This window comes from Gadus chalcogrammus, chromosome 16, assembly GCF_026213295.1.
Source record: "Gadus chalcogrammus isolate NIFS_2021 chromosome 16, NIFS_Gcha_1.0, whole genome shotgun sequence".
Classification (NCBI taxonomy): Eukaryota; Metazoa; Chordata; class Actinopteri; order Gadiformes; family Gadidae; genus Gadus; species Gadus chalcogrammus.
This window is the reverse complement of record NC_079427.1, coordinates 26,167,896-26,193,748: the sequence shown is the minus strand read 5'-3', so window position 1 is coordinate 26,193,748 and position 25,853 is coordinate 26,167,896. Positions and strand designations below refer to the sequence as shown.

Genomic DNA, 25,853 nt, shown 5'->3' with positions numbered 1-25,853 from the left:
ATGACTTGAATCAATCCTTTTTGAGAAAGGGACTTATGTGTGCCTGACAACCCTCCCAACATCATGTCTGTGCTGTGTGCTTTGTGGTCTTTCTTTGCTAATGTGCATTCAGAACCGACCGAAAGTCCTGCATCCCTGTTATGAGGATTAACATATTTTGTTAGGAGTCGCTAAAGAGCTTGTGATCACATGCCTGACGTGTGAGGTTTCTGGTTGACGGTAGCGTTGTGGAAATGGGACTATACCCCTTCAAAGGCGGTATGCTGAAAGTTATTTTCTCCTACTTATCTTGTTTCAGGTGCTGCTAATAGATGTTTGTTTGACTTTGTCAAAAAAACTAGGAGATCCATTTTTAACGTTTTTTAGTACACTATTTCAGTTTTTTCTCTTGATAACTAGCCCAAGTATTTAAATATCTGTTTCCTGAATTACATGAACCGCATAACATGGTCAGTGAGGGTAAAAGTGTCATGGTCAAAATTTACATGTTAATGGCATAGAAATATTTCAGTTATACAAATCTGAATAACACAACTAGATCTAGGTCTGGACACATTTTTCAACACATTTATACAGATAGTCTGGTTCTTATGGCACTACACTTGAGTTTAGATGTCGGCAAGTTCTGATGGTTTTGTCCAATCTGTGAAATTTTCCTCCAAGACAGTATGTTGCTGTTGCCTCCTCTCTTACAGGGAATTCTTACCACAATTTGCAGTCAAATATACACTTAAACACTGTCCATACCAATGCAAGCATGCATGAGGTGCCCTGCCAAAAAAATACTAACTTTTGAGCAACTTTGAACCATCTCACGTGTCTGGATATTCTTAGAGGACCATAAATTGTTTGTTTTGCATAGGCAGCAGCTCCCCTGTTATTTCACCACTAGAGCACATGTAGAAAGGCTTGCATCAAATGATGAACAGACTATTTTCACCAATCTCAGTGGGGTGCAAGTGATGGTGCTCATTGCTCTGCACGTGGTTTGTATGTGGATGGTGAGGATTGTTTCACCAGCTCCTACCTGAATGGAGATCCTACCACCTATTTGATTCTTCCGTGCTTCCTTCTTTGCATTTCCCCTTGTCATAGCTTGTTGTGTGCTCTTTTGGTGGTTCTTCCGTCTAACCCTGGCTAACACTTTTCCTATGAGTGTGACTTTTTTTATATTCCATTCATTTATTCCCGAAGCCTGTTTTTTTTTTTATTTCATGTAATTGTATTTTTTTGTCCGATTTTTGTAGTTGTGTTTGTTGTGTGTTTAGTAGTCGGAGTATTTTATATTATATTGCTTCTTTTTTTTCTAATAAAAAGCATTATCTTGACCTGCATGCCTTAACCCATCCTGTATGTTCTTTTCAGCTGCAAAGACTCTACAGATCTTTAACATTGAGATGAAGAGCAAGATGAAGGCCCACACCATGACGGATGACGTGACGTTCTGGAAGTGGATCTCCCTCAACACGGTCGCCCTGGTCACCGACAATGCCGTCTACCATTGGAGCATGGAAGGAGACTCCCAGCCAATCAAAGTCTTTGACCGTCACTCCAGCCTGGCCGGATGTCAGATCATTAACTACCGCACCGATGCCAAACAGAAATGGCTTCTGCTGATTGGTATTTCAGCACAGGTAGGAATCCCTGGTAGTGTTTATTAAATCGGGGCATGGGTCTCATTTAGTTAAGTCCCTCTGAACTGAAAATGCGGAATAGTTTGAAAGGGTCTTTGCTTAAAGGCATAATCCAAAATGCTATGACCTGCTATATTTCATGAGTTCATCCTGTTCAGACTATCAGCTGGTCCAGCCTGGCTGTGCATTAGATTAGATGAAGAGGAAAATATTGGTTCTTAAAAGTCATTTGTAGTGTCAATTAAGGTTTTTTGGATGAACCACCTAAGAAAACAAATAAATAAGGATTTGGGCATTTGTATGTCGTTAAAATGTCAACCGGATGCATGCACTTAATAATCATTGTGGAAACCAGCATATCATCAATCTCTGGATACAAAGTTTCGTACTACGATTTAAAATCCGAAGGGCCCTCGCCTCATATTCCTTTCCCTCTCTCCGTTGCTCCAGCAAAACCGTGTGGTGGGGGCCATGCAGCTGTACTCGGTGGACAGGAAGGTGTCCCAGCCCATCGAAGGCCATGCCGCGGGCTTCGCCCAGTTCAAGATGGAGAGCAACACAGAGGAGTCCACTCTGTTCTGCTTCGCCGTGCGGGGACAGGCCGGAGGAAAGGTATGACTCATCCACACCCAGCCTCCTACTCAGCAGGGGGAGAACGGGAGTGGCCAGCAGGCATTTTGTCTGGCTGCTAAAATTGTAACAATCACCCCGGTTCAATATCCACAAACCATCGAATGACCTCCGCTGAGAGGGGGCTTAAAAATAAATCTCTCGATATTCTCAATACAACTCTTGGCAGGGACTGCGTCCTTGTTTCGGGCAACCATGTCCACACCGTGTAAGGCTATCGTTATTTAATCGGGTAGAATATGGTGGATGCGTGTATTGATTGTGGGAACAACACATGCTTGCTCCTCCTAGCTGCACATCATCGAGGTGGGCACTCCACCGACGGGCAACCAGCCGTTCCCAAAGAAAGCCGTGGACGTGTTCTTCCCACCGGAGGCCCAGAACGACTTCCCCGTCGCCATGCAGGTACCTGGGCTGTGTTCAGTGGCCTTTTAATGAGCGCTTCCAGGTCATCTGAAGTGATGGAGGTCCCGAGGCTAGTAAGCATGCTTGGTAGTGGAAGGGTTGGAGGAGTGCCTGTTGGTGATCTGGGATGTAAGTGTTGTTATGGCGGAGGTCATGTTGTCGTGTACATCGGCGGAAATGTATCTCTTATGAGGACAATAAAATCCAATAGAATCTACTTCATAAGCTTCTTCAAAATAGGACTGTGAACAGTGACATCAACTTTAATGATGCTTTCCTCGGCACGAACTAGGCCTGACTGTAATTCTGCAATTAGTACCTGCTTTCAGGAGAGATATTAACCAATATAAATCCAGATTTTACAAGGAATAACGGTGTGAAAGTATGTGGCAGGGTAACTAATACATTCTCATTGTGCGTTAAGCATCCATACAGCAAAATAAAATCCTAAGTAGTAACCGAGTCGGAAGTGAATCATTATCTTTATATTAACCATTTGATTTCACATCCACATCCACAGATCAGCTCCAAGCAGGACGTGGTGTTCCTCATCACCAAGTATGGCTACATCCACCTGTATGACCTGGAGACCGGCACCTGCATCTACATGAACCGCATTAGCGGGGAGACCATCTTCGTGACCGCCCCCCACGAGCCAACCGCGGGCATCATCGGGGTCAACAGGAAAGGACAGGTACAGTGCTGCGTCTTATGTTCGGTGTGTCATCCCCCTTACTCCTCCCAGCCCTCTCTGCTCGCTGCCTTTAATTCTGTCTAATTGCTGGTTTGCAGCGATCAGCGCTTTCAACAGAGCAGAACCTTCATTATGCAGTCGGTTTCTATGAATGAATGTCATTGTGTGTGATACAGAGTGATTATTATTTTAGTTTTTATTTAATGTTCTGACTGCCCTATAATTATTTTTCTCGCTCGCACGCACGCGCGCGCGTGTGTGTGTGTGTGTGTGTGCGTGTGTTGTATACTACTGCTGCCATCTTAAGTCACCATCTCCTGTTGTGTGATTGGATGTATGATCTCACTGTAGCCTCTAAACCCAAGGGAATACATGTGAATGTCAGCGGTAGTGGCCCCACCAGGGGTGTTGAGCAGCACGGGACTGACACATAAGCAGAGCATGTCCGACAGGCTAGGCCTGCTAATCTCCTACTTAGTGCTCTTGGATCCCTGCTGCTGGTCTTATCTTAAACAATCTAGAATTACACAAACACACTTTAGGAACGTGTTTAGTTTAGTTTATCTTTTTTATTTCGAACGTGTTCGAGTAATACAGCAAAATAAACTGATAAACAAACAAATCCAATGAGAATAGTCAAAACAACAATAACAATAGTCAAAGCAAAAGTAATAATGTAAACCTAACATGTCTGAAAAGGAGTAGGATGAATCATGTGCTTATTTAAATCTACCCCTTCTCCGCTACTCAATTAACTAACTAACTTATCTTTCTCCCTAAACATACATATTTGTCAAGCGATTAAAATATTTAATCGTGATTAATCGCATTAATGTCATAGTTAACTCACGATTAATCGCAAATTATTTTTCTATGCTAAATATCCCTTGATTTTTTTGTCCCATAATTCTTCTCATTTTAATTCTCTTATCAACATGGTGAATTGCATCGGCTTGCCTTGTGCAAATGATTTTCTATTGATAACAACATTGGCATATACTGATCAAAACAGGACGATACAAAAAAAGAGCCTATAGTGCAATTAAACGACTGCTTTGAACAAATGTCATTTGAACATAGCAGTCAGGCTACTGCTTCTTTGTTTTTGTTTTTTTATATAAAATAATTGCGTTAATCGCGCGATAAAAAATGTAACGCCGTTAAATTTGGTTTGCGTTAACGTCGTTAATAACGCGTTTAACTGACAGCTCTAATATTTACATAATACATAATACATATTCACAAAAAATAGAAAATAAATAGATTAAATAAACAAATATATAAAACATTTATCATTTATGAAAACACCTGATTATTAAATCCCTTTTTCCTCCTTGTACCTTGTGAAAACCATGTGTTTGTACCTCTTTTTAAACTGGATCATGATTGGACATTGCTTGAGCTCCACACCCAGTCTGTTCCACAGCCTCACTCCACAAACTGAAAAACAAAAACTTTTTAATGTTGTACGTGGCTAGGTTACTTCTGAGAATGTGGTTGGGTAATAGTTTTTAATGCATAGTTCAAATTTCTGACTTAACCATTCGAAGTTGTTCAGATATCGGTGTTTCATTTGGATTTTCTTTTTTTTAATGCTATCGTGGCCCAGGCAAGAGCAGTCTTTTTTAATTAATTTTTTTTGCAGTTGCAATTTTAAAATGATGATCAAATCTTTGTTCAAATGTTACAAAAGCTTTATTTACACATCTCCTTGGCAAAACCGCACATATATCTTTGAATGTATTAGTTCTGTGGCCCTTCATCATGGACCCAGAGAGAGTGACCCGGGGATCCCCCCCCCCCCCCCTTGTGTTGTGGGGCTGCAGGTGCTGTCGGTGTGCGTGGAGGAGGAGAACATCATCCCCTACATCACTAACGTGCTGCAGAACCCTGACCTGGCACTGCGCATGGCCGTGCGCAACAACCTGGCCGGCGCCGAGGAGCTGTTCGCCCGCAAGTTCAACACCCTGTTTGCAGCAGGGAACTACTCCGAGGCGGCCAAGGTGGCAGCCAACGCACCCAAGGTACGGCCAGCGCTAGGCGCTCCTCCGCGCCTAGAACTCTTGCTAATGCAGGGCTCAGACACCTCCGTCTTCAGGTATCTGAGCTAGGGTAGGAAAAGCCAGGGTAGGCCATGTGTGCCACCAGCCAGGGGAAGCTAGATTTTGAAAGTAGTCAACCGAGGAAATCCTTTTCCCCGGCTTCCGGGCTCCCTCCAAAGCCACGCGCCAAAAACACAGGAATGGCTTGCTAGCTTAGGCAATAGGGCTGCCTAGCCTTGTGGAAGACTCTGGTCGTGCACAATGAGAGCACGGGCAAAGTGCACCCAGGTAGCCGGCTAGGAAGGTGGTCACACCCGCAAACCATCTAATCAGTTCATTAGGGCTGCAATAAATAATTGGATGGGCTTATTACAGGCCTGTGACAGCCATGGATACTGAATACTCTTTTTTTGGTCAGAGCCTTTGATTTACTGATTGCTGTTGGGATGATAATTTCTGAAGAGAATTTCAGCATATATATATTTATATATTTTAATTAATTGCCTACCCTAGCTTTAAGGGATGCTAATTTGCATTTATATTCTTTGCAGAAATTTCAATGATTCTTTACAGAAATTGTCACACTGCACAGTGCAGCATGTTGGTACAATGGTCAAAGTGTGCATTTTATGCAATTATCCTGGTCTATAAGAACCTTTACATTCAGCCGTCAATGACAGCAACGGTTTCTTCTCCATTTCACACTGTGTGTGTGTGTGTGTGTGTGTGTGTGTGTGTGTGTGTGTGTGTGTGTGTGTGTGTGTGTGTGTGTGTGTGTGCAGGGCATCCTCCGTACCCCGGACACCATCCGGCGCTTCCAGAGCGTGCCCGCCCAGCCGGGCCAGACGTCCCCCCTGCTGCAGTACTTTGGCATCCTGCTGGACCAGGGCCAGCTCAACAAGTTTGAGTCCCTAGAGCTGTGCAGACCGGTGCTCCAGCAGGGACGCAAGCAGCTGCTGGAGAAGTGGCTCAAGGAGGACAAGGTTGGTGACCACTTAGAGAGATAGAGATTGACTGACGGTTCACAGTCACCATCGGCCAATGAAAAACAAAAAAAAAAACAATACCAAAACAATACTCTCATTGACTCTCATGTTAAAAAAATATTTTTTAATAGTAGATATCTTAGTAAAAAATATTTAATTTAATTTAATCGGAAAAGAAGTGCTCGATTCCAAGCTATTCTGAATGTTTAAAAATTTGAATGGAGTCTCTAGGTGAAAAATTGAGGAAGGAGATAGGTCCCCAAGTTTGAGAGAATAATAAAGAAAGAAAGAGAGAAAACAACGTATGAAGAACAATAGTTGAGCGCTGCGTGCAGCACTCGCCTAATAAAACTTATGAAAAACAATAGTTGAGCGCTGCATGCAGCACTCACCTAACTAATAAGTACTAGTACTTATTAGTATTACTAGTACTTGAAGTACGAACTATAACTGGTTGCATTTGGAAGCATTTCTTTCTAGCAAAAGTATAGAATGTTTTCCTAAAGTGTGTGTGTTTGTGTGTGTGTGCAGCTGGAGTGCTCAGAGGAACTGGGGGACCTAGTGAAGTCTGTGGACCCCACACTGGCCCTCAGCGTCTACCTGAGGGCCAACGTCCCAAACAAGGTCATCCAGTGTTTTGCAGAGACGGGCCAGTTCCAGAAGATTGTCCTCTACGCTAAGAAGGTTGGTGTCAGTCTGTTCCTAGTGGCTCTGGCCACTCCCATCTTTGAAACCGTGTGTTTGAATGCTCAGAATAGGTAAACGTTTTGTCTTTCTAATACATCATAGAACATGTATTTCTTGGTTGACTATGGAAGGAAACGGTATCGGTTATTCAGCTATAAAATTATAATCTGTAACCACAATATTCAGATAAGAATGAATAATACTGAACACATAACGAATCCATCTTGACGGTGTCCATCTGTGTGTGTAGGTGGGGTACACCCCGGACTGGATCTTCCTGCTCAGGAACGTGATGCGCATCAGTCCGGAGCAGGGCCTGCAGTTCTCCCAGATGCTGGTCCAGGACGAGGAGCCACTGGCTGACATCACACAGGTCAGGGGGCGGGCCTTCACCGTGCATCACCCCTTGGAAGTTGTCATTGATTCACAAGCTCGCTCCACTCTCTCCTCCTGCTGACATGGCCGGTCACTGCGTTGTGTCTCCAGATCGTGGACGTGTTCATGGAGTACAACCTGATCCAGCAGTGCACCTCCTTCCTGCTGGACGCCCTGAAGAACAACCGGCCCACCGAGGGCCCGCTGCAGACGCGCCTGCTGGAGATGAACCTGGTGCACGCCCCCCAGGTAGCTCCGCCCTTCAGCCCCGCCCCCACCCAGGGAAACGCGGCACTCGTAGTGGGTACGGGGTGGCTGGGGACAGAGCTGGTTGAGGGGGTTGTTGGGTTGTTTCTCGGTCTTTACCAGGCCTGGTGTCGAACGACTCACTAGCTGCTCCGGACGAACGTTCTTTGCCTTGAATAGTTGTCTTTAAAATGCTTTGGGTGCCCACGGTGGCTTTGAGTAACTAATCCACGGGTTTCCCATCGATACTCATTCTCCGAGCAGATGTGGTGTGTGTCCCACGGGTCCATTCAACAAAGGGACTGGTCTGGTACCACTGGTCCTATCTGTGTATCTCACCGCCCGTGTACTTGGACAGGTTGCCGACGCTATTCTGGGCAACCAGATGTTCACCCACTACGACCGCGCCCACGTGGCCCAGCTGTGCGAGAAGGCGGGCCTCCTGCAAAGGGCGCTGGAGCACTACACCGACCTGTACGACATCAAGCGGGCCGTGGTGCACACGCACCTGCTCAACCCTGAGGTAGGGGCCCGGGGAGGCGCTTCACCTCGGAGAGCCAGACACATCGGTCTACATTATGTCATATTAATGTGGAACGTATTTGTACCGAGAGCGAAGGCCCACCGTCTGAGAAAAATGTGAGCTCTCAAATATCTGGGACATCCGTATAACAAATTTCAATTTGTTTTAGGAATGTTTTTTAATTGGTGCTCCCTCATTGAAACATTAAACTACATGACAATAGTATTGTTGTTATAGATACCATTGAAACATTAACATTAGTTATTACGGTTATAAGCGTTAATTAAGTAAACTGATGGTAATCCTATACTGGGGGTGTTAAATAACGGTATTCATTGTACCCTATGCTAGAGTTACCAACTAACCTTAACCCCTATTCTATATAATAAGGCTTATTACTGCATTCATTCATGTTAAATAACAGCTAATTAATATATCCTATATTGTAGATTGACTCCAAACCTGTTGTACGGCTCATAATGACCTTTCATCATGACCCTCTGTCTCTCTGTCTCCCCCCAGTGGCTGGTGAACTTCTTCGGCTCCCTGTCAGTGGAGGACTCCCTGGAGTGCCTGCGGGCCATGCTGTCGGCCAACATCCGGCAGAACCTGCAGATCTGCGTCCAGGTGGCCTCCAAGTACCACGAACAGCTCTCCACGCAGTCCCTCACCGAGCTCTTTGAGTCCTTCAAGAGCTTCGAGGGTAGGCGTACAGCGAAGCCATCCTCATCTCCTTAAACTGTGTCCCGAGTCGCTGTCCACCTGCTTCAGCGCTTCCATTCACTCATAAACCTTCAAGTGGGGTTAATCACTGTTTTAAATGCCTTTGCTCGTCCCACAGGCCTCTTCTATTTCCTGGGCTCCATCGTGAACTTCAGCCAGGACCCCGAGGTCCACTTCAAGTACATCCAGGCGGCCTGCAAGACAGGCCAGATCAAGGAGGTGGAGCGCATCTGCCGCGAGAGCAACTGCTACGACCCCGAGCGCGTCAAGAACTTCCTCAAGGTCCGGGGCGGCTGCCGAGCGTAGCTCTGTTATATAAATAAATATATATATTTTTACATCTGCCATCTGTTTGAAAGCGTTGCTGTTTTGATTGTGGGTTGGATCTGGTCACCAGCTGTGATTTGTGGTTGGACTTATTTCTGAATCTCATTCCCCGCGGCGTCCCTCCAGGAGGCCAAGCTGACGGACCAGCTGCCTCTGATCATCGTGTGCGACCGCTTCGACTTCGTCCACGACCTGGTGCTGTACCTCTACCGCAACAGCCTGCAGAAGTACATCGAAATCTATGTGCAGAAGGTACTAGAAATAAAATGCTCCCGGAACGGCGAACTCATAGGCTCAATCAAAGCCTAGCGGCACTACTGAAGGCAAAGCAGGCATTATATCAGATAACATGTTCCCAAGTCCCCTCCGTTGTTTATAATGTGTATCTGATCAGATGTGCCTTTTATTGAACACTGAACAGGACAGTGTGGCGGTGAGGGTGTTCAACTCTCAGCACGAATTTGTTGGTTCATTAATGGTTTATTCACGTACCCTTAGTCTAAAGTGTTTCCAAACAATCCATCTGACTGTTAATAAGCCTTTGCTAAATTGTAAACGGTTTCATATTGAAGACTTTGATTTACATAGACGTGAGCCGGGGAGCTCTGTGAGCGTGAGTTGATGTGTTGGTCCGGCCTTCAGGTGAACCCTAGCCGCTTGCCCGTGGTCATTGGGGGGCTGCTGGACGTGGACTGTGCCGAGGACGTCATCAAGAACCTGATCATGGTGGTGCGGGGGCAGTTCTCCACCGACGAGCTGGTGGCCGAGGTGGAGAAGAGGAACAGGTGAGACCGGGGTTGGAGCTTGTGTATCTGGGTCTTTTTTTAGGAGTGGATCAAACCCTATTAACCGGGCAAACCTCTCCATTGCGTTAGTATGACGGGAAAGCAGTGAATATTTAAACAAAGGACGTTAGTGAGGCGCTTGATTTACAGCAACTCCAGTAGACTACTGGTGCCTCAACTTAAATATAAATAGAATATGTAAATGTCTCATCTCAAGCAACTTCAGATGGAAATGATGGAAACCATATGAAAATTTAGGAAGGACTTATTTGTTTTTTCTTAATTGTACTGTGCTAGTCACCAGCACTAGTCTGGTGTAGTCTGATAATAAGCATTATTGTGTGTGTGTGTGTGTGTGTGTGTGTGTGTGTCAGACTGAAGCTGCTGCTGCCCTGGCTGGAGGCCCGCATCCACGAGGGCTGCGAGGAGCCGGCGACGCACAACGCCCTGGCCAAGATCTACATCGACAGCAACAACAACCCGGAGCGCTTCCTGCGGGAAAACCCCTTCTACGACAGCCGTGTGGTGGGCAAGTACTGCGAGAAGAGGGACCCCCACCTGGCCTGCGTGGCCTACGAGAGGGGCCAGTGCGACCAGGAGCTCATCCACGTAAGGAGGACATAATGAATTGTTTCTTATGATTGACGGTATTAAACATTTCCTTATTCCATTCCCCTGGTGCCCAACATGTTGGAAGTACATTATTTGTGTGAACACGGTGACGTTTTATCCGTGAGAAGCGTATTTCGTCATTTGAATACGGCAACCCCAAGCGATTCATGGATTTCCTTGAATTGATACTGACCACAACATTCATAATTGGAAAAATAAATGCTGCCCCTTTTTGAGGGCTTGGGACAGCCAATCACAGTAGTGTTGGTCAGGAGGACTGTAGAATAACGTGTGTATGTGTGTGTGTGCTTTACTTGTCCCAAGGTCTGCAACGAGAACTCTCTGTTCAAGAGTCTGTCTCGCTACCTAGTGCGTCGCAAAGACCCCGAGCTGTGGGCCAGCGTGCTGCTGGAGACCAACCCTTACAGGAGACCCCTGATCGACCAGGTACGCCCCACTGCCCCAGGCTGGCAGCACTGGCATTGAGTCTGTTGAGACCACCACGCTACCTGTGTGTTTTATCTGTACACATCGTAGATGGCTGCTTTTTTAACCACACTGAATATATTTAAGCTGTAATGTACCCTTGCCATCTATAAATGGCATCACTGTACAGCAGCCACAAAACCTAGAAATGAACTGCATTTGGTCCATCACACCTTGCCCTTTTTAAAGTCCAATCTGATCCAGACCACGCAGCATCTCATCCTCTCTCGCTCTCTCCCATCTCTCTCTAGGTGGTGCAGACCGCCCTCTCGGAGACCCAGGACCCGGAGGAGGTGTCGGTCACGGTCAAGGCCTTCATGACGGCCGACCTACCCAACGAGCTCATCGAGCTGCTGGAGAAGATCGTCCTGGACAACTCTGTGTTCAGCGAGCACCGGTAGGGAGATCTCTTTTTGTCTGCATGGTGGCTGTAGCCCATGGATGTACCATGGATTAGGGCTGGGCGATATGGACCAATACTCATATCTCGATATTTTTGGTTCGAATGGCGATATACGATGTTATAACGATATTTTGAACAAAACGGGTAAAGTGTGTAGTTTTAACTCCACGCCACAAGTGTTCACTATCAACCTTTTTTTTTTTTTGCTCAACGAAGCACAGCTGTACTTTAACAACAGATATGTCAGGGATAATGTATAGAACGCCGGTCATTATCGGAAAATAAGCCCCGGCAGGGCGAACAGGACGCCCTGAAGGGGCTTATTTTCGATAATGAGCGGCGACGTTCTATACATTATCCCGTTTATTACGGCTACTTGCCTAAACGAAAAAATAACCTCATGGTGTGTCTTTTTACAATTTATTTGTAACCAGCATTCGTAGTGTTGATCAGCAGAGAAATAGTCCGCCGTTGACGTCGCATAGCAACCGAAGACGCTGGGGTTGACAAGCAGCCTCTTCTCTAATTTGAATGATTTTAGCTTGTGTGTGCCCATGCCCGCGATAAATCATACAACAAGCTAAAATCATTAAAATTAATGTGCTTTATTTTTATCTTGCACTATTGGAGCACGTACTACTCTCTTGCGATCCGCCTCTGAGTGCGAGATGGTTCTACACCTTTCCTGCTGTCGGCTCCCAGAACGAGGAGCACAGGGGAGACGTTCCCTCCAGGGCAGATGATCTCTCGGGGGTAACACACCCTTCACTTTGACCGGCAGTGGGTCTGCTTATAGGTCGGAATATGGTCGGAATGAAGCGGCCACCGATCCTTGCCATATACTTTATTCTTACACACAACCGGACTCGATCATTACTTCACTAAACTGACATGCACGCTACCGCTCACTCGTCCACACACACACACACACACACACACACACACACACACACACACACACACACACACACACACACACACACACACACACACACACACACACACACACACACACACACACACACACACGGTTTGTAGGCTCAGAGAGCAGTGGTCGGCTTTATAAAATAGCGCTCGCAAGGCAACATCAAAATAATATATAATATACCGGTATGGCGATATTGTCTCAACTACCGATCGCTTTCAAAAATATACCGGTATAATTTTAAAACCTGTATATTGCCCAGCCCTACCATGGATATTCTTGTCTTGTCCTGGAGAGAACCCTCTGCTTTCTCTGCTATTTCGTCATTTTAATGGGGCTGCACAATGGCATCGCAGATCTAAACACTTGTTATACATTACATGTTTATACATTGTGTTTGCGCAGTCCTCCTTTTTTCAGTTTTATATTTAACTCTTACCTCCCTACTCTGTGGCTCCACCAGGAACCTGCAGAACCTGCTGATCCTGACTGCCATCAAGGCGGACCGCACACGCGTCATGGAGTACATCAACCGCCTGGACAACTACGACGCCCCCGACATCGCCAACATCGCCATCAGCAACGAGCTATTCGAGGAGGCCTTCGCCATCTTCAAGAAGTTTGACGTCAACACCTCGGCTGTGCAGGTCGGTCGCCTGTTGATTAAATAGTTTGAGAAATAAAATGCAAATCAAGATGAACAGATTTTGTAAGGGGAAGAGCTCCAATTAGCATTGTGATGTACTTGCACATGACATGATGCTGATTATTAACACATGGCCAGCAAAGCACCAGCACGCATACACCTTGTCCCGTGCTCTCATCAGCAGTGCGCTATCACTGACGCATCTGTCGTATCTAAATATATTCCTCACAAACTTCCAGAAGTGGGTTCTGCCTCTTATCAATGCGCTCCCGCTGACCTCCCCCCCTCACTAGGTTTTGATCGAGCACATCGGGAACCTGGACCGGGCCTACGAGTTTGCCGAGCGCTGCAACGAGCCGCCGGTGTGGAGCCAGCTGGCCAAGGCGCAGCTGCAGAAGGGGCTGGTGAAGGAGGCCATTGACTCTTACATCAAGGCGGACGACCCCTCCGCCTACATGGAGGTCGGCCAGGCGGCCGCACAGAGCGGTAAGGAACCGCTAGCGTTGGGTCCACTGTCAGGTTGATCCAGAGCCTGGGAAATACTATTAGGATACAAATAAGAAAACTAACTGAATTGCACACTTGTATAAACAACATGCGTGATATGAGGCATTCTGTCATTCAAAAGAATTTTCAGGTCTCTTCTAAGGGAAGATTTGTTCATCCGTGTTACATATAAAAATGCCTTGGCTCTCAGTTAAGTTAATAGTAATGTCTTGTAGTCTGTTCTGGTTGAGCCCTTGTATCGGTCATGATGGTGAGGTGCATGTTGGTTGAGCCCTTGTATCGGTCATGATGGTGAGGTGCATGCTGGTCCGCAGGTAACTGGGAGGACCTGGTGAAGTTCCTCCAGATGGCTCGTAAGAAGGCCCGAGAGTCCTACGTGGAGACGGAGCTGATCTTCGCCCTGGCCAAGACCAACCGCCTGGCTGAGCTGGAGGAGTTCATCAACGGCCCAAACAACGCCCACATCCAGCAGGTCCGCCTCAGGCCACTTACTCACTCACTCACTCACTCAACAATACTGAATTCAAATAATAATAGTGAATTTATGGTTGAGTGTAGTTCTGTATTTCAGGTAATTTTTTTAAAATGGCCAGCCGGGCCCCCAGCCCGGCTGTCTTGCTAGAATTACATTGTATTGCACTCTATTGAATCATCACCCCCCTGTGAAACACACAACCCCGCGTCCTGACCCTCTCCTTCGTCACCTCTCGTCTTCCTCTACTCGGGTCCTGGTCCTCAGGTGGGCGACCGTTGCTACGACGACAAGATGTACGACGCGGCCAAGCTGCTGTACAACAACGTGTCCAACTTCGGCCGGCTGGCCTCCACGCTGGTGCACCTCGGGGAGTTCCAGGCTGCCGTTGACGGGGCGCGCAAGGCCAACAGCACCCGCACCTGGAAGGAGGTAGGCCGCTAACCCACCACTCCACGTACAGGGGACGTGTTTATTGGTATATTGGGCAAATAAATGCATACATGAATGTATGGAAATCTCACTTTTAATCATTTTTCTGTGAGGTAGTTAATGGGCCTTAAGGCTCCGGGATCAGTATTCAACATAGTTGAATTGTGTTGCATTGTTTTTTTAAGTCAGTAATGATTGGTTCCATAAGAAATATAATACATTAAATAGATTAACAAAATTCATACATAAAATTAAAATCCAAACAAACATTGTAGAAAGGTCAGGTGACCCGCTGCTCCCTCCCCTCTCTTCACACTCCTCTGTTCTACTTCCCCCCCCCCCTCGATAGGTGTGCTTCGCCTGTGTGGATGGGAAGGAGTTCCGGCTGGCCCAGATGTGCGGTCTCCACATCGTGGTGCACGCTGACGAGCTGGAGGAGCTCATCAATTACTACCAGGTACCCCTGTTGTGCCAGAGACGCAGGAACACATGACTCCTCTATAAGTCTTTATACTAGTGTTCCCAGATGTCCACAGTAGACCCTTACTAGGGTCGCCTGGTCTCCGTCGGCGGTTGCTGACTTAAAATCGATAGATATTAAACAATACGTTTTTGTTTATCAAATATGTAAAGGGTTTGAAAGCTCTCTTAAAGGTCCCGTATTCAGTATAGGATGAGAGTACTGATCCTAGACTGTATGGGTATGTAGCCACGAGCAAACTGCTACTAATCACTTGATGGTGTGTTTGGCATATTTTCAAAGGGAAATTGATTGGCCAGTTGTTGATTAGGTTATGGCTGTGTGTTTGTGCCTGCCTAAGTATATGCATGGGGAGGATGGCAAACTAGACCTGTGACGCCCTCTGCCTGTGTGGTGCGTCTCCTCTCCCCAGGACCGTGGCTACTTCGAGGAGCTGATCACCATGCTGGAGGCGGCGCTGGGCCTGGAGCGAGCCCACATGGGCATGTTCACCGAGCTGGCCATCCTCTACTCTAAGTTCAAACCCAAGAAGATGAGGGAGCACCTGGAGCTCTTCTGGTCCCGGGTCAACATCCCAAAGGTGAGCATGGCTCTAAACAACACCACCACTACAGCTGCTCATAGTACCGCTGCTAGGACGTTATGTCTACTGTAATTATGTAGTTTTTACTGATATGATGATGTGTACATCACTATGTTTACATTTAATTTTAGCATTTTTAACATTACGTTCAAGATAAATATCCCTTATCTGACTTCTACCAAGTACTATTGGCTCTAAAGGGAAACCCCCCCAAACATGCAGAACGGTCCTCGTAACCTCTCCCTGACCTCCTAGCGACCTCTCCCTGACCTCCTAATGACCTCTCCCTGACCTCCTAATGACCTCTCCCTGACCTCCTAATGACCTCTCCCTGACCTCCCGTTGACCTCTCCCTGACCTCCCGTTGACCTCTCCCTGACCTCCTTGTGACCTCTCCCTGACCTCCTTGTGACCTCTCCCTGACCTCCCTGTGACTTCTCCCTGTGACTTCTCCCTGACCTCCCTTTGACCTCTCCGTGACCTCCCTGTGACCTCTCCATGACCTCACTGTGACCTCTCCCTGGTCTCCCTGTGAACTCTCCCTGACTACCCCTGACCTCTCCCTGGCCTCCCTGTGACCTCTCCCTGACCTCCTCGTGACCTCTCCTTGGTCTCCCTGTGACCTCTCCCTGACCTCCCTGTGACCTCTCCCTGACCTCCCTGTGACCTCTCGCTGGTGTCCTCCTGACCTCCCTGTGACCTCTCCCTGACCTCACTGACCTCTCCCTGGTCTCCCCGTGAACTACCCCTGACCTCTCCCTGGCCTCCCTGTGACCTCTCCCTGACCTCCTCGTGACCTCTCCTTGGTCTGCCTGTGACCTCTCCCTGACCTCCCTGTGACCTCTCCCTGACCTCCCTGTGACCTCTCGCTGGTGTCCTCCTTACCTCCCTGTGACCTCTCCCTGACCTCACTGTGACCTCTCCCTGGTCTCCCCGTGAACTCTCCCTGACTACCCCTGACCTCTCCCTGGCCTCCCTGTGACCTCTCCCTGACCTCCTCGTGACCTCCCCTTGGTCTCCCTGCTCAGGTGCTGCGGGCGGCGGAGCAGGCCCACCTGTGGGCGGAGCTGGTGTTCCTGTACGACAAGTACGAGGAGTACGACAACGCCATCATCACCATGATGAGCCACCCCTCCGATGCCTGGAAGGAGGGCCAGTTCAAAGACATCGTCACCAAGGTACGCCAACGCCGACCCCCATCTGTTCACACGACTGCCTCTTGGTGGCTCGTTCATTCAGTTCCCCTCACGCGTGGCAGTGCGGGACAGGTGGAGGATTTTCTCCGGCCCGGGGCGTTCACCAGAACGGGTTGACTGAGTGATGGTTTCACGTGCAAGAATCCCATCGTTTATTTTTATGTTGCGTTTACGTAATGGTGTTGTTAGTTTGATCCCGGTGTCTAAAACGCGTCCTGTTTGTGGCAGGTGGCCAACGTTGAGCTGTACTACAAAGCCACTCAGTTCTACCTGGAGTTCAAGCCCCTGTGCCTCAACGACCTGCTCATTGTGCTGTCTCCCAGGCTGGACCACACGCGCGCCGTCAACTACTTCAGCAAGGTACCTCTGCAGGACCACCTCCTACCACGTGTACTGTTTTGAAATGGGTTTATCTTTTTGACATTATCTTTACCATTCATCTACTTCATTTGTAGGGAACAATGTAAAAGAAAATTTCTCAATTAAACTTTTAGGAGTCTCTGTGAGGAATAGAACAGCCTGCGTTATGGTTTATATTATATCTGAACCAGGCTTTTTGCTTTGAAAAAGGAATAAAGTGCGACAATGGCAAAAAATCTCTTCTCCTTCAACACTTTTTAACTGAAGCTTATTTAGGATTAAAAACAACATTAGTTTGTGATTGTTTTTGTCTCATCCCACGGAGCTCACACTCCAGGGCTCTGATAACACAAGCTCAGTGGCACAAACTCCAGATTGCTGAAGTTCACATACCGGCTAGAAGGGGGCAGTAATGAGAAGGAATTTCTGATTCTTACATAGTCCCTTTTTGTTATACTTATTATAATAAGTGTATATCATTAATGTTTGGTATCTACTTGTCCCTCCAGGTCAAGCAGCTGCCCTTGGTGAAACCGTACCTGCGGTCGGTCCAGAACCACAACAACAAATCTGTGAACGAGGCGCTGAACAACCTCTTCATCACAGAGGAAGACTATGCAGTACGGCATACCATTTTGGGCTTTGTGTTTATTTGCATTAACCGTTACAGCGACTGAGAAACCCGATGAACATGTTTATTGTGCTAATGCAGACAGTAGTGATGCAGTTTTCGGTGAGGCCTCGGCCTGGTGCTTCTTCCTCCGTTCTCATCCCGCTGTGCGGTGTGCTTCCCATCCAGGCCCTGCGCGCATCCATCGACGCCTACGACAACTTTGACAACATCTCGCTGGCCCAGGGGCTGGAGAAGCACGAGCTGATCGAGTTCAGGAGGATCGCGGCGTATCTCTTCAAGGGCAACAACCGCTGGAAGCAGAGCGTGGAGCTGTGCAAGAAGGACAAGCTTTACAAGGTGACCCCCTAAACCCTTTTACAGTAACACATTACTAAACAAACTCTACAAGGTGACCCCCTAAACCCTGTTACAGTAACACATTACTAAACAAACTCTACAAGGTGACCCCCTAATCCCTGTTACAGTAACACATTACTAAACAAACTCTACAAGGTGACCCCCTAAACCCTGTTACAGTAACACATTACTAAACAAACTCTACAAGGTGACCTCCTAAACCCTGTTACAGTAACACATTACTAAACAAACTCTACAAGGTGACCCCCTAAACCCTGTTACAGTAACACATTACTAAACAAACTCTACAAGGTGACCCCCTAAACCCTGTTACAGTAACACATTACTAAACAAACTCTACAAGGTGACCCCCTAATCCCTGTTACAGTAACACATTACTAAACAAACTCTACAAGGTGACCCCCTAAACCCTGTTACAGTAACACATTACTAAACAAACTCTACCAGGTGACCCCCTAAACCCTGTTACAGTAACGCATTGCTAAACTAACTCTACAAGGTGACCCCCTAAACCCTGTTACAGTAACACATTACTAAACAAACTCTACAAGGTGACCCCCTATACCCTGTTACAGTAACACATTACTAAACAAACTACAAGGTGACCCCCTAAACCCTGTTACAGTAACACAGAGGGTAGAGGTGTTGCTGCACTGTCTCCACAGAGACAACGCAACGATATCATCATGAGCAGTTCTAACTGGAGTGAAAGTGAAATCCGCGAGCTGCTGATCATGTGAGAGAAGATGATGCAGTCGTTTTAAAGAAAGATGTTGAAAGATGGTGCGATCTACGAGAGAGACGCAGAGGAACTGTCCTTGGGAGACTTTAGTTGGGATAAAAAACAAGTGGTCAGCAAAATAAAGAATATGTTTGCGTTTTTGCACTTGTAAATTGTTAATCGCGATTGTAGCCTACACTCGGACGTGAACTCATTCTTGCATGCGGGTGTCTACATTCATAAAAAAATAAAAACATTCGGGAATATGCTAATTATTCTAAAGAGGTCTAGACTCTGTGCGCATCCCCGCCTTCTCCATTGAACCAAGAAAGCCTGCGTCGTGAGGAACGGGGGATTTTACCCCCTCGGTTTTACACAGGGAACTTGAGATAATACGGTAAAATCGCCGGGCGTGCCGGCTTGGCAGTGTAGACTGACTGTGCACACACACAAACCTCGGTTCCTAGCCTACTCACCGTTAGAAGAGCAGTAGGCGAAGTAGCCTCATCAAAGACTCTACTTGCGTTAAACAGCAAAGTCTCAGAGCTTGGCGTCTTAAATCTTTTGTGGACTTTTGTCAACAGCTCCTGCCTTTCTCTGCATGCAGCATCACACAAAAATACTTAATGTTGGGTCGCCATGGTTGTTGTAGATTGGCCTATAGAGGGGGTTACGTTTAATTTAATATTGCATAGTTTCCAAGAGTGGCGAAGTCACGCCTTTTCCAGCAGAGCCCATGGGACCTATGATATCTAAAAAAATATGAATTTCAATGGAGAGAAAGTAATTATTTTCTGGTCCCAGTCTTTTTATGTCCCGGATTACACATGTTTGTGGATTTAAATGATAATTTTTCATGCCAAGAGTTTGACCGTTTATTGTGCAATTGTTCAGTTAAAGGGTGTAGAGAAAATACATGAGAAAGACTACATGTAACGTCACGCTCCCTGCGACTGGCGTGGACAAGACAAGACTGAAATTCTCCAAATGCCCCGACTTACATTGTTTTTCATCTCTTTCGATGCTTTTATCCTCCCCTTGGAAAAAAGTGGTGAGGTGGAGAAGAGAGATCGCCATGTCTGTACCGGAGTTCCAAGTGCGGGTGGGGACGTATATCATTCGCGTCGAGATCAGCGAAAAGCTGTTGTTCACAAAGCGGCCTCACACATAACCTAACATTATCAAACTTCTTCGCAAACATTTTTAGTTTTCTTTATATGAAAAATTAAATTTTTTATCATTTATCATTTAATATTTTTCGATCTAATAGGTCCCATGGGCTTTACCGGAAGGGGCGTGGCTTCGCCACTCTATAACTCCCGCTCAGCCCCTCGCAGCTTATGCGTGACCGTGATGAGTGTGTCTCTAACCTTCCAGGACTAGTAGCAGGATTAGATACAAAGTTCACTGTATCCGGCCTTTACATTTAAGATAGCCGATATTCGATATTCAAAAAAAATATAATAATAATAATATAACTTCAGAATAATCTGGTGGACCAGATATTATGTCTTGCGGGCCAGCGGGCCACCAGTAGCCGACCCCTGCTCTACAAGGTGACCCCCTAAACCCTTTTACAGTAACACTTTAATAACCAAGCTCTACAAGGTGACCCCTTAACCCTGTTGCAGTAACATGTTAATAACCAAGCTCTACAAGGTAACCCACAAAACCCTGTTACAGCACAAGGTAACGCGTTAACCAAGCTCTTCAAGGTGACCCTCTAAATCCTGTTACAGTCGAGAGGAACACATTGGTGAACAGTTCATTAATATTAGTTTATTCAGGATTAAGCATTATTGTATAGCGTTAGCATAGGGCGGGGGTCACTAACAGGCGGAACGCGGTCCGGGTCCAGACCCAGACGCCGTCCTATACGGACCCGGACCTATAGTCAATAAATTATTCAAGTAATTTAAATTTTGACGGGCGCTTCTATTTTGACCGGCGCAGCGTTTCTAAACCTTACGGTACTGGTTTAGTGAATCAGAATCAGGAAATCCACTGACCAATTGCATTCGAGTTAAGCCATCCCATGTGATGCTACTCAGCCAATCGAATATGTGCATTCCCGGCGCAGGCTGCCTGGCTCACAGAGACTGAGCGATCATGCGAGAGATGAGAGAAGTGCGAGAATTAAAGAGAGAGAAGGCAGATAAGACAGCGGGAGAAGAGTGAGAAAGACAGCGGGAGAAGAGTGAAAAAGACAGCGGGAGAAGAGTGAGAAAGACTGCGGGAGAAGAGTGAGAAAGACAGCGGGAGAAGAGTGAGTAATACAGCGGGAGAAGAGTGAGTAATACAGCGGGAGAAGAGTGAGTAATACAGCGGGAGAAGAGTGAGTAATACAGCGGGAGAAGAGTGAGTAATACAGCGGGAGAAGAGTGAGTAATACAGCGGGAGAAGAGTGAGTAATACAGCGGGAGAGGAGTGAGTAATACAGCGGGAGAAGAGTGAGTAATACAGCGGGAGAAGAGTGAGTAATACAGCGGGAGAAGAGTGAGTAATACAGCGGGAGAAGAGTGAGTAATACAGCGGGAGAAGAGTGAGTAATACAGCGGGAGAAGAGTGAGTAATACAGTGGGAGAAGAGTGAGAAAGACAGCAGGAGAAGAGTCAGTAATACAGCAGGAGAAGAGTGAGTAATACAGCGGGAGAAGAGTGAGTAATACAGTGGGAGAAGAGTGAGAAAGACAGCAGGAGAAGAGTCAGTAATACAGCAGAAGAAGAGTGAGTAATACTGCGAGACAGGAAAGAGACGGACAGAGTGAGCCGGAGACAGAAAAAGAACTACACATCGCGCTCTCTAGAAAAGTGGACAGCAAAAACAGCTTTCAACCCAGAATGGACAGACTCATTCAAGTTCATTCTTCCCACTGGAAACACAAAACCAGTCTGTCTCATATGCCTCCCTTTCACTATTAACCCCAATCCCTCCCCATGTAACTCTCCCTCCTCCCCTCCCCAGGATGCCATGCAGTACGCGTCCGAGTCAAAGGACACGGAGCTGGCGGAGGAGCTGCTGGCCTGGTTCCTGGAGGAGGATAAGAAGGAGTGCTTCGCCGCCTGCCTCTTCACCTGCTACGACCTGTTACGGCCCGACGTGGTGCTGGAGACCGCCTGGCGCCACAACCTCATGGACTTCTCCATGCCCTACTTCATCCAAGTCATGAGGGAGTACCTCAGCAAGGTGGGTGGCCCTCTTTTCTTGATTAGACAGAACATAACAGGGGGGTGTTTTGAGTGAGACAAAACAATCCTCATCAAATACAATGTAATTGAGCGAAAGTCAAGTAACTAAGATGATTAATTGAGGATGTAACATAAGCAGTTTCTTTATAGAAAAAGACTAAACAGAAAATACACAGTTTGCAGAATTATATTTCATAGCCAGAAGGTTCCAGAACTTGCAGGTACTGAAATGTGAGTTATTTATAAATATTCGCCATTGCAAATATATCTATGCAATGTAATTTTTTTAGGTTTTTGCCTCAAACTCTGCTTAAAAATAATTAATAATATAGCCATTGATGGATCCTTCATCCTAACATTATCTGAGGTCCTCAGACTGTAGCTTCACATTGGGGGACGTTTTGAGAGCCAAAGCCCATTTCCTTTTTTAAATATGCTTTCATCCTCTACCTCAATGATGCGTGGCATTATTGGTCTTATTTCCATTTTTTTGTCCCTTTTTCACCTTTCATTCTCTGCTCCTTTTCCATACAAATGTGTATCTGAGGAGGTTTGTCACCACGCTACATTTCTCTTTTTATTCAGCAGAGTGAAGCACTCCCAAAACCACGCTTTGAGATTGTGGATTAAATAGATTGATAACGAGCCTGTCTTGATGACTCAGTGAACTTCATCCACCCGGCGGCCATCTTGTTCCTAAACACTATCTGGTTGATCTAAATGTGGAATTCCGTATTCAGCTCAACCAGATAGCGTTTAGAAACAAGACGGAACCAAAATGGCATCTAGGTGGATAGGTGAAGTATTTGAAGTAGTTTAAAGCCCTAAGCTGAATTTGAACTATATCAGATTTTCTTATGAACAGTTGAGAGTTGTGCGACCACTGTCTTTAATTCCAAATACATACCTCCATACATTACAATGAGCCGTCAGAATTTTACCAAGCCAAAGTATGCATTTGTATAAAAAGTAGCGCTATTTGCATCTACCTTTTGTTATAATTATTTTTGGTAAGCGATGATACCTCTGTTTGCTTGCTTTTCTCTCTGTCTGTCTACTGTTGGACTCTTTTTGTTTTATTTTTCCTCCTTAAGTTGCCTCTCTGAACTTCCCTTTCAGGTTGATGCGATAAAGGAAAAGGTGAAAGTCTAATCCATTTCCAGCCATTCTTTTTGACCCCTCCTGCTCCCGGTAGCCTGTAGTTCTGGAGGAGTGATGATTAGCATTAAACTGCATGTGACTGTGTCCTCCTTCTCCCTGCCCCCCCCTTCCCCCTTGATATCACTCTTGCTGCTTCTTGGTCTATTCTCACCACTAGCTTCACTAGCACTGTAGCTAGGACTGTAGCTAGTACTTTAGACTGAACTGTAGCTAGCCACACCTCAGTGGTCCACTCTCCTCTCCCCTCCCCAACCCCAGGGAATGCAAAGGGTCTGCTGGTGTCAGTGATGGTCTTGTGTTATCATGAGGAATAGGGGTGAGACTCTGAACCGTTACCCCGACTAAAGAGCCAAATGTGTGTAAATGCAGAGTAAAGAGGAAGCACTCGCCTTACCATAATAGATAGTGCTAGTGCGTTTTGGTATAGGACCTGGGCAACCAGGTCCTGGCCATGCCTGTGCCCCTGCCATTCTATGGTTTTGGTAGAGAGGTGATCACAAATGTCCAATCTCAATTCTAGGGTTTTGTGTGTACTTATAATAAACTGCGTACTTGGAGAAAGTGGTATGCTCTCAGCCAGACGTCGTATGAATGATCATGAGGCATCCATCAACACCAGCCGGCCCAGTGTCTCTCCAGGGTGCGGTCCGCAGAGAGCCCTACTCGAATCTAAAGGCCTGTTTGGCCCCTGGACCCTATCGATAGACGTCTTGTAATCACGTCAAAGTCTGAACAGCACCGCTAGCGCCAGGCCGCAGCAGACCCAAACTCGCTCTGGGAGTGACCGTGCCTCCCTTAGCTATAAAGGCTCAATAAAATGGCCCAGAGTTCTGTCTTTAATCATTGTTAAGTACCATGATAGCATGTGCATGATAGGGTGGCAAGATGCGCTAACTAGGGCAAAACTAGGGCCTAATCTGAATGAATGGTCACCATTCTTTCAGATTATCTTTCCATTATGCCCCCATGATGTGAAATCTTACTTGAATTGATCAACGGACATTGTGCAATTCTGACCCGATTTTGTTTTTGATTGACTTAACTCTGACAGTGACCCTCTTCATCAACTAGAGCACGCACAAAAAAGCTAAACTAATCATCAAACGCCACCGGTGTCGATAACCAGCCTAGCTTCCCCCCCCACACACACACACACGTACACGCACACACCACCACCACCTGTTTCCGTGTAGCGTTAGCAGGTCTCCGGCCAGGCTAGAAGACGCTGTTGTTGTTTGCTGCTGCCTGCTTCTGAACGCCTTGAAACAGCTGGAACGAACCCCACCCCGCCCTCCCTCTCACCACAGCAGGCTTCTGGCTTCTCTTCTTTCCTTCTCTTCCCCTCTCTCCGTTTCCTCCTCACTCGCGCACTCTTTTAACCGAGTGGAATGACTTGGCTGCCTCTTCAGCATGTCACTCTTTCCTCTCTCTCTTCTCTTCAAATCCAAACCTGCAGCCTATCTTAACTTTTTTGTTGACCAAAAGAAACAAAGCCTGCATAACCAGATGGACTGGCTGAGTAGATGTAGTGGCGACCAAGTATGTGGAGAACTCGAGCCAGAGCATCAGCCAGGGCCCCTTTAAGTCATACATAGTGATTATTACAACCATGAATTAAGGCACTATCAAATTTTCCACTGCTCGATTCAGAGATGTTGTCAGTGGTTTCCTTTTGTCCAGTGCTGGCCATGCGCTTCATACGAGTTAAACGGTTGAGTTACAGCTGCTTTCCTTTCCCTTTTTGGTTTTATAACTTTTTTGTACTGATTGAGAAAAAAAGTTGGATGTTTGTCTGACTGCATTGCTGCACGCTATTCCACTACTCAATTTTCTTGTGCTGGACTTTTAAATGGAGGTCGGTAAATCCCCCCCCCCACACACACACACACACACACACACACACAGACACACACTGCTTGTTGTCAACATACTGAGGGCGTCCATAGTGTGAGAAAAAGACGGATGGATTTGTTGGCTGGATGGTGGGACCATTAGATTACCTTTAGCTGTTTGTGTGTTTTGACTCTTCATCAAAGAGATCCCCCCCCTCCACTACCATTGGGTCATGTGACCTAGCCCAGCTCCGTAGAGCCAGCCTGTAGTTGTAGTGTCAGCTGCTCCGCCCCCCTCCCAACCCAGCATGGCTAGTTCTAGCGGCTGTTTCAATCTGAAAGTGTACTCGTCTCCGCCTGTCAGGAATGGTCCCACCCGCCAGCCAGTGCAATAACCCAGAGGTCAGTTTGGTTTGCTTTGTTTGCACAAAAAAAAAGAAACACGAGCTTGGCGTCACAAGAGCTCCGCCCCTCCCACCCAAGTGGTTGCCTTGGGGACTTACACCTCTCCCTCTGTCCCTCTGCCCCACCCCCCCACCCCCACCCCCCATAGGTCGACCAGCTCGAGGCCTCTGAATCTCTGAGGAAACAGGAGGAGCAGGCCACCGAGGCCCAGCCCATCGTCTATGGTACAGCCTCCAAAGCCGTTGAAAGCAGAATGCAACGATTTTCACTTCATATTTTGAAGCGCAACCTTAAAAAAAGAAATGAGTGGTGTTGTTTTAACGGAGCACACTGGGTTACAGCAGGCTGTATGGGTTCATACTCTCCGTATAGGATTCATTGTGGGGCTTCACCCA

At 46.7% G+C, this 25,853-nt stretch overlaps 1 protein-coding gene across 2 annotated transcripts in view; it reads left to right on the top strand.

Annotated features, from left to right (window-relative positions):
- Positions 1-25,853, top strand: part of LOC130406169 (clathrin heavy chain 1-like) — a 34,348-nt gene that overhangs the window by 5,998 nt on the left and 2,497 nt on the right. The window contains exons 3-32 of one of the 2 annotated variants that reach the window (XM_056611589.1): positions 1,366-1,634; positions 2,085-2,246; positions 2,556-2,669; positions 3,190-3,363; positions 5,190-5,387; positions 6,188-6,388; positions 6,923-7,075; positions 7,329-7,451; positions 7,565-7,702; positions 8,058-8,222; positions 8,745-8,925; positions 9,064-9,227; positions 9,399-9,524; positions 9,915-10,057; positions 10,432-10,666; positions 10,994-11,116; positions 11,407-11,552; positions 12,947-13,130; positions 13,423-13,615; positions 13,951-14,108; positions 14,376-14,540; positions 14,890-14,997; positions 15,434-15,601; positions 16,633-16,782; positions 17,029-17,160; positions 17,670-17,780; positions 17,960-18,130; positions 21,837-22,058; positions 23,180-23,200; positions 25,607-25,682. In XM_056611589.1, coding sequence (XP_056467564.1) covers positions 1,366-1,634; positions 2,085-2,246; positions 2,556-2,669; positions 3,190-3,363; positions 5,190-5,387; positions 6,188-6,388; positions 6,923-7,075; positions 7,329-7,451; positions 7,565-7,702; positions 8,058-8,222; positions 8,745-8,925; positions 9,064-9,227; positions 9,399-9,524; positions 9,915-10,057; positions 10,432-10,666; positions 10,994-11,116; positions 11,407-11,552; positions 12,947-13,130; positions 13,423-13,615; positions 13,951-14,108; positions 14,376-14,540; positions 14,890-14,997; positions 15,434-15,601; positions 16,633-16,782; positions 17,029-17,160; positions 17,670-17,780; positions 17,960-18,130; positions 21,837-22,058; positions 23,180-23,200; positions 25,607-25,682 — 4,674 coding nt within the window. The remainder of the gene's footprint in view (positions 1-1,365; positions 1,635-2,084; positions 2,247-2,555; positions 2,670-3,189; positions 3,364-5,189; positions 5,388-6,187; positions 6,389-6,922; positions 7,076-7,328; positions 7,452-7,564; positions 7,703-8,057; positions 8,223-8,744; positions 8,926-9,063; positions 9,228-9,398; positions 9,525-9,914; positions 10,058-10,431; positions 10,667-10,993; positions 11,117-11,406; positions 11,553-12,946; positions 13,131-13,422; positions 13,616-13,950; positions 14,109-14,375; positions 14,541-14,889; positions 14,998-15,433; positions 15,602-16,632; positions 16,783-17,028; positions 17,161-17,669; positions 17,781-17,959; positions 18,131-21,836; positions 22,059-23,179; positions 23,201-25,606; positions 25,683-25,853) is intronic. The other variant, XM_056611590.1, reaches the window with a different exon arrangement.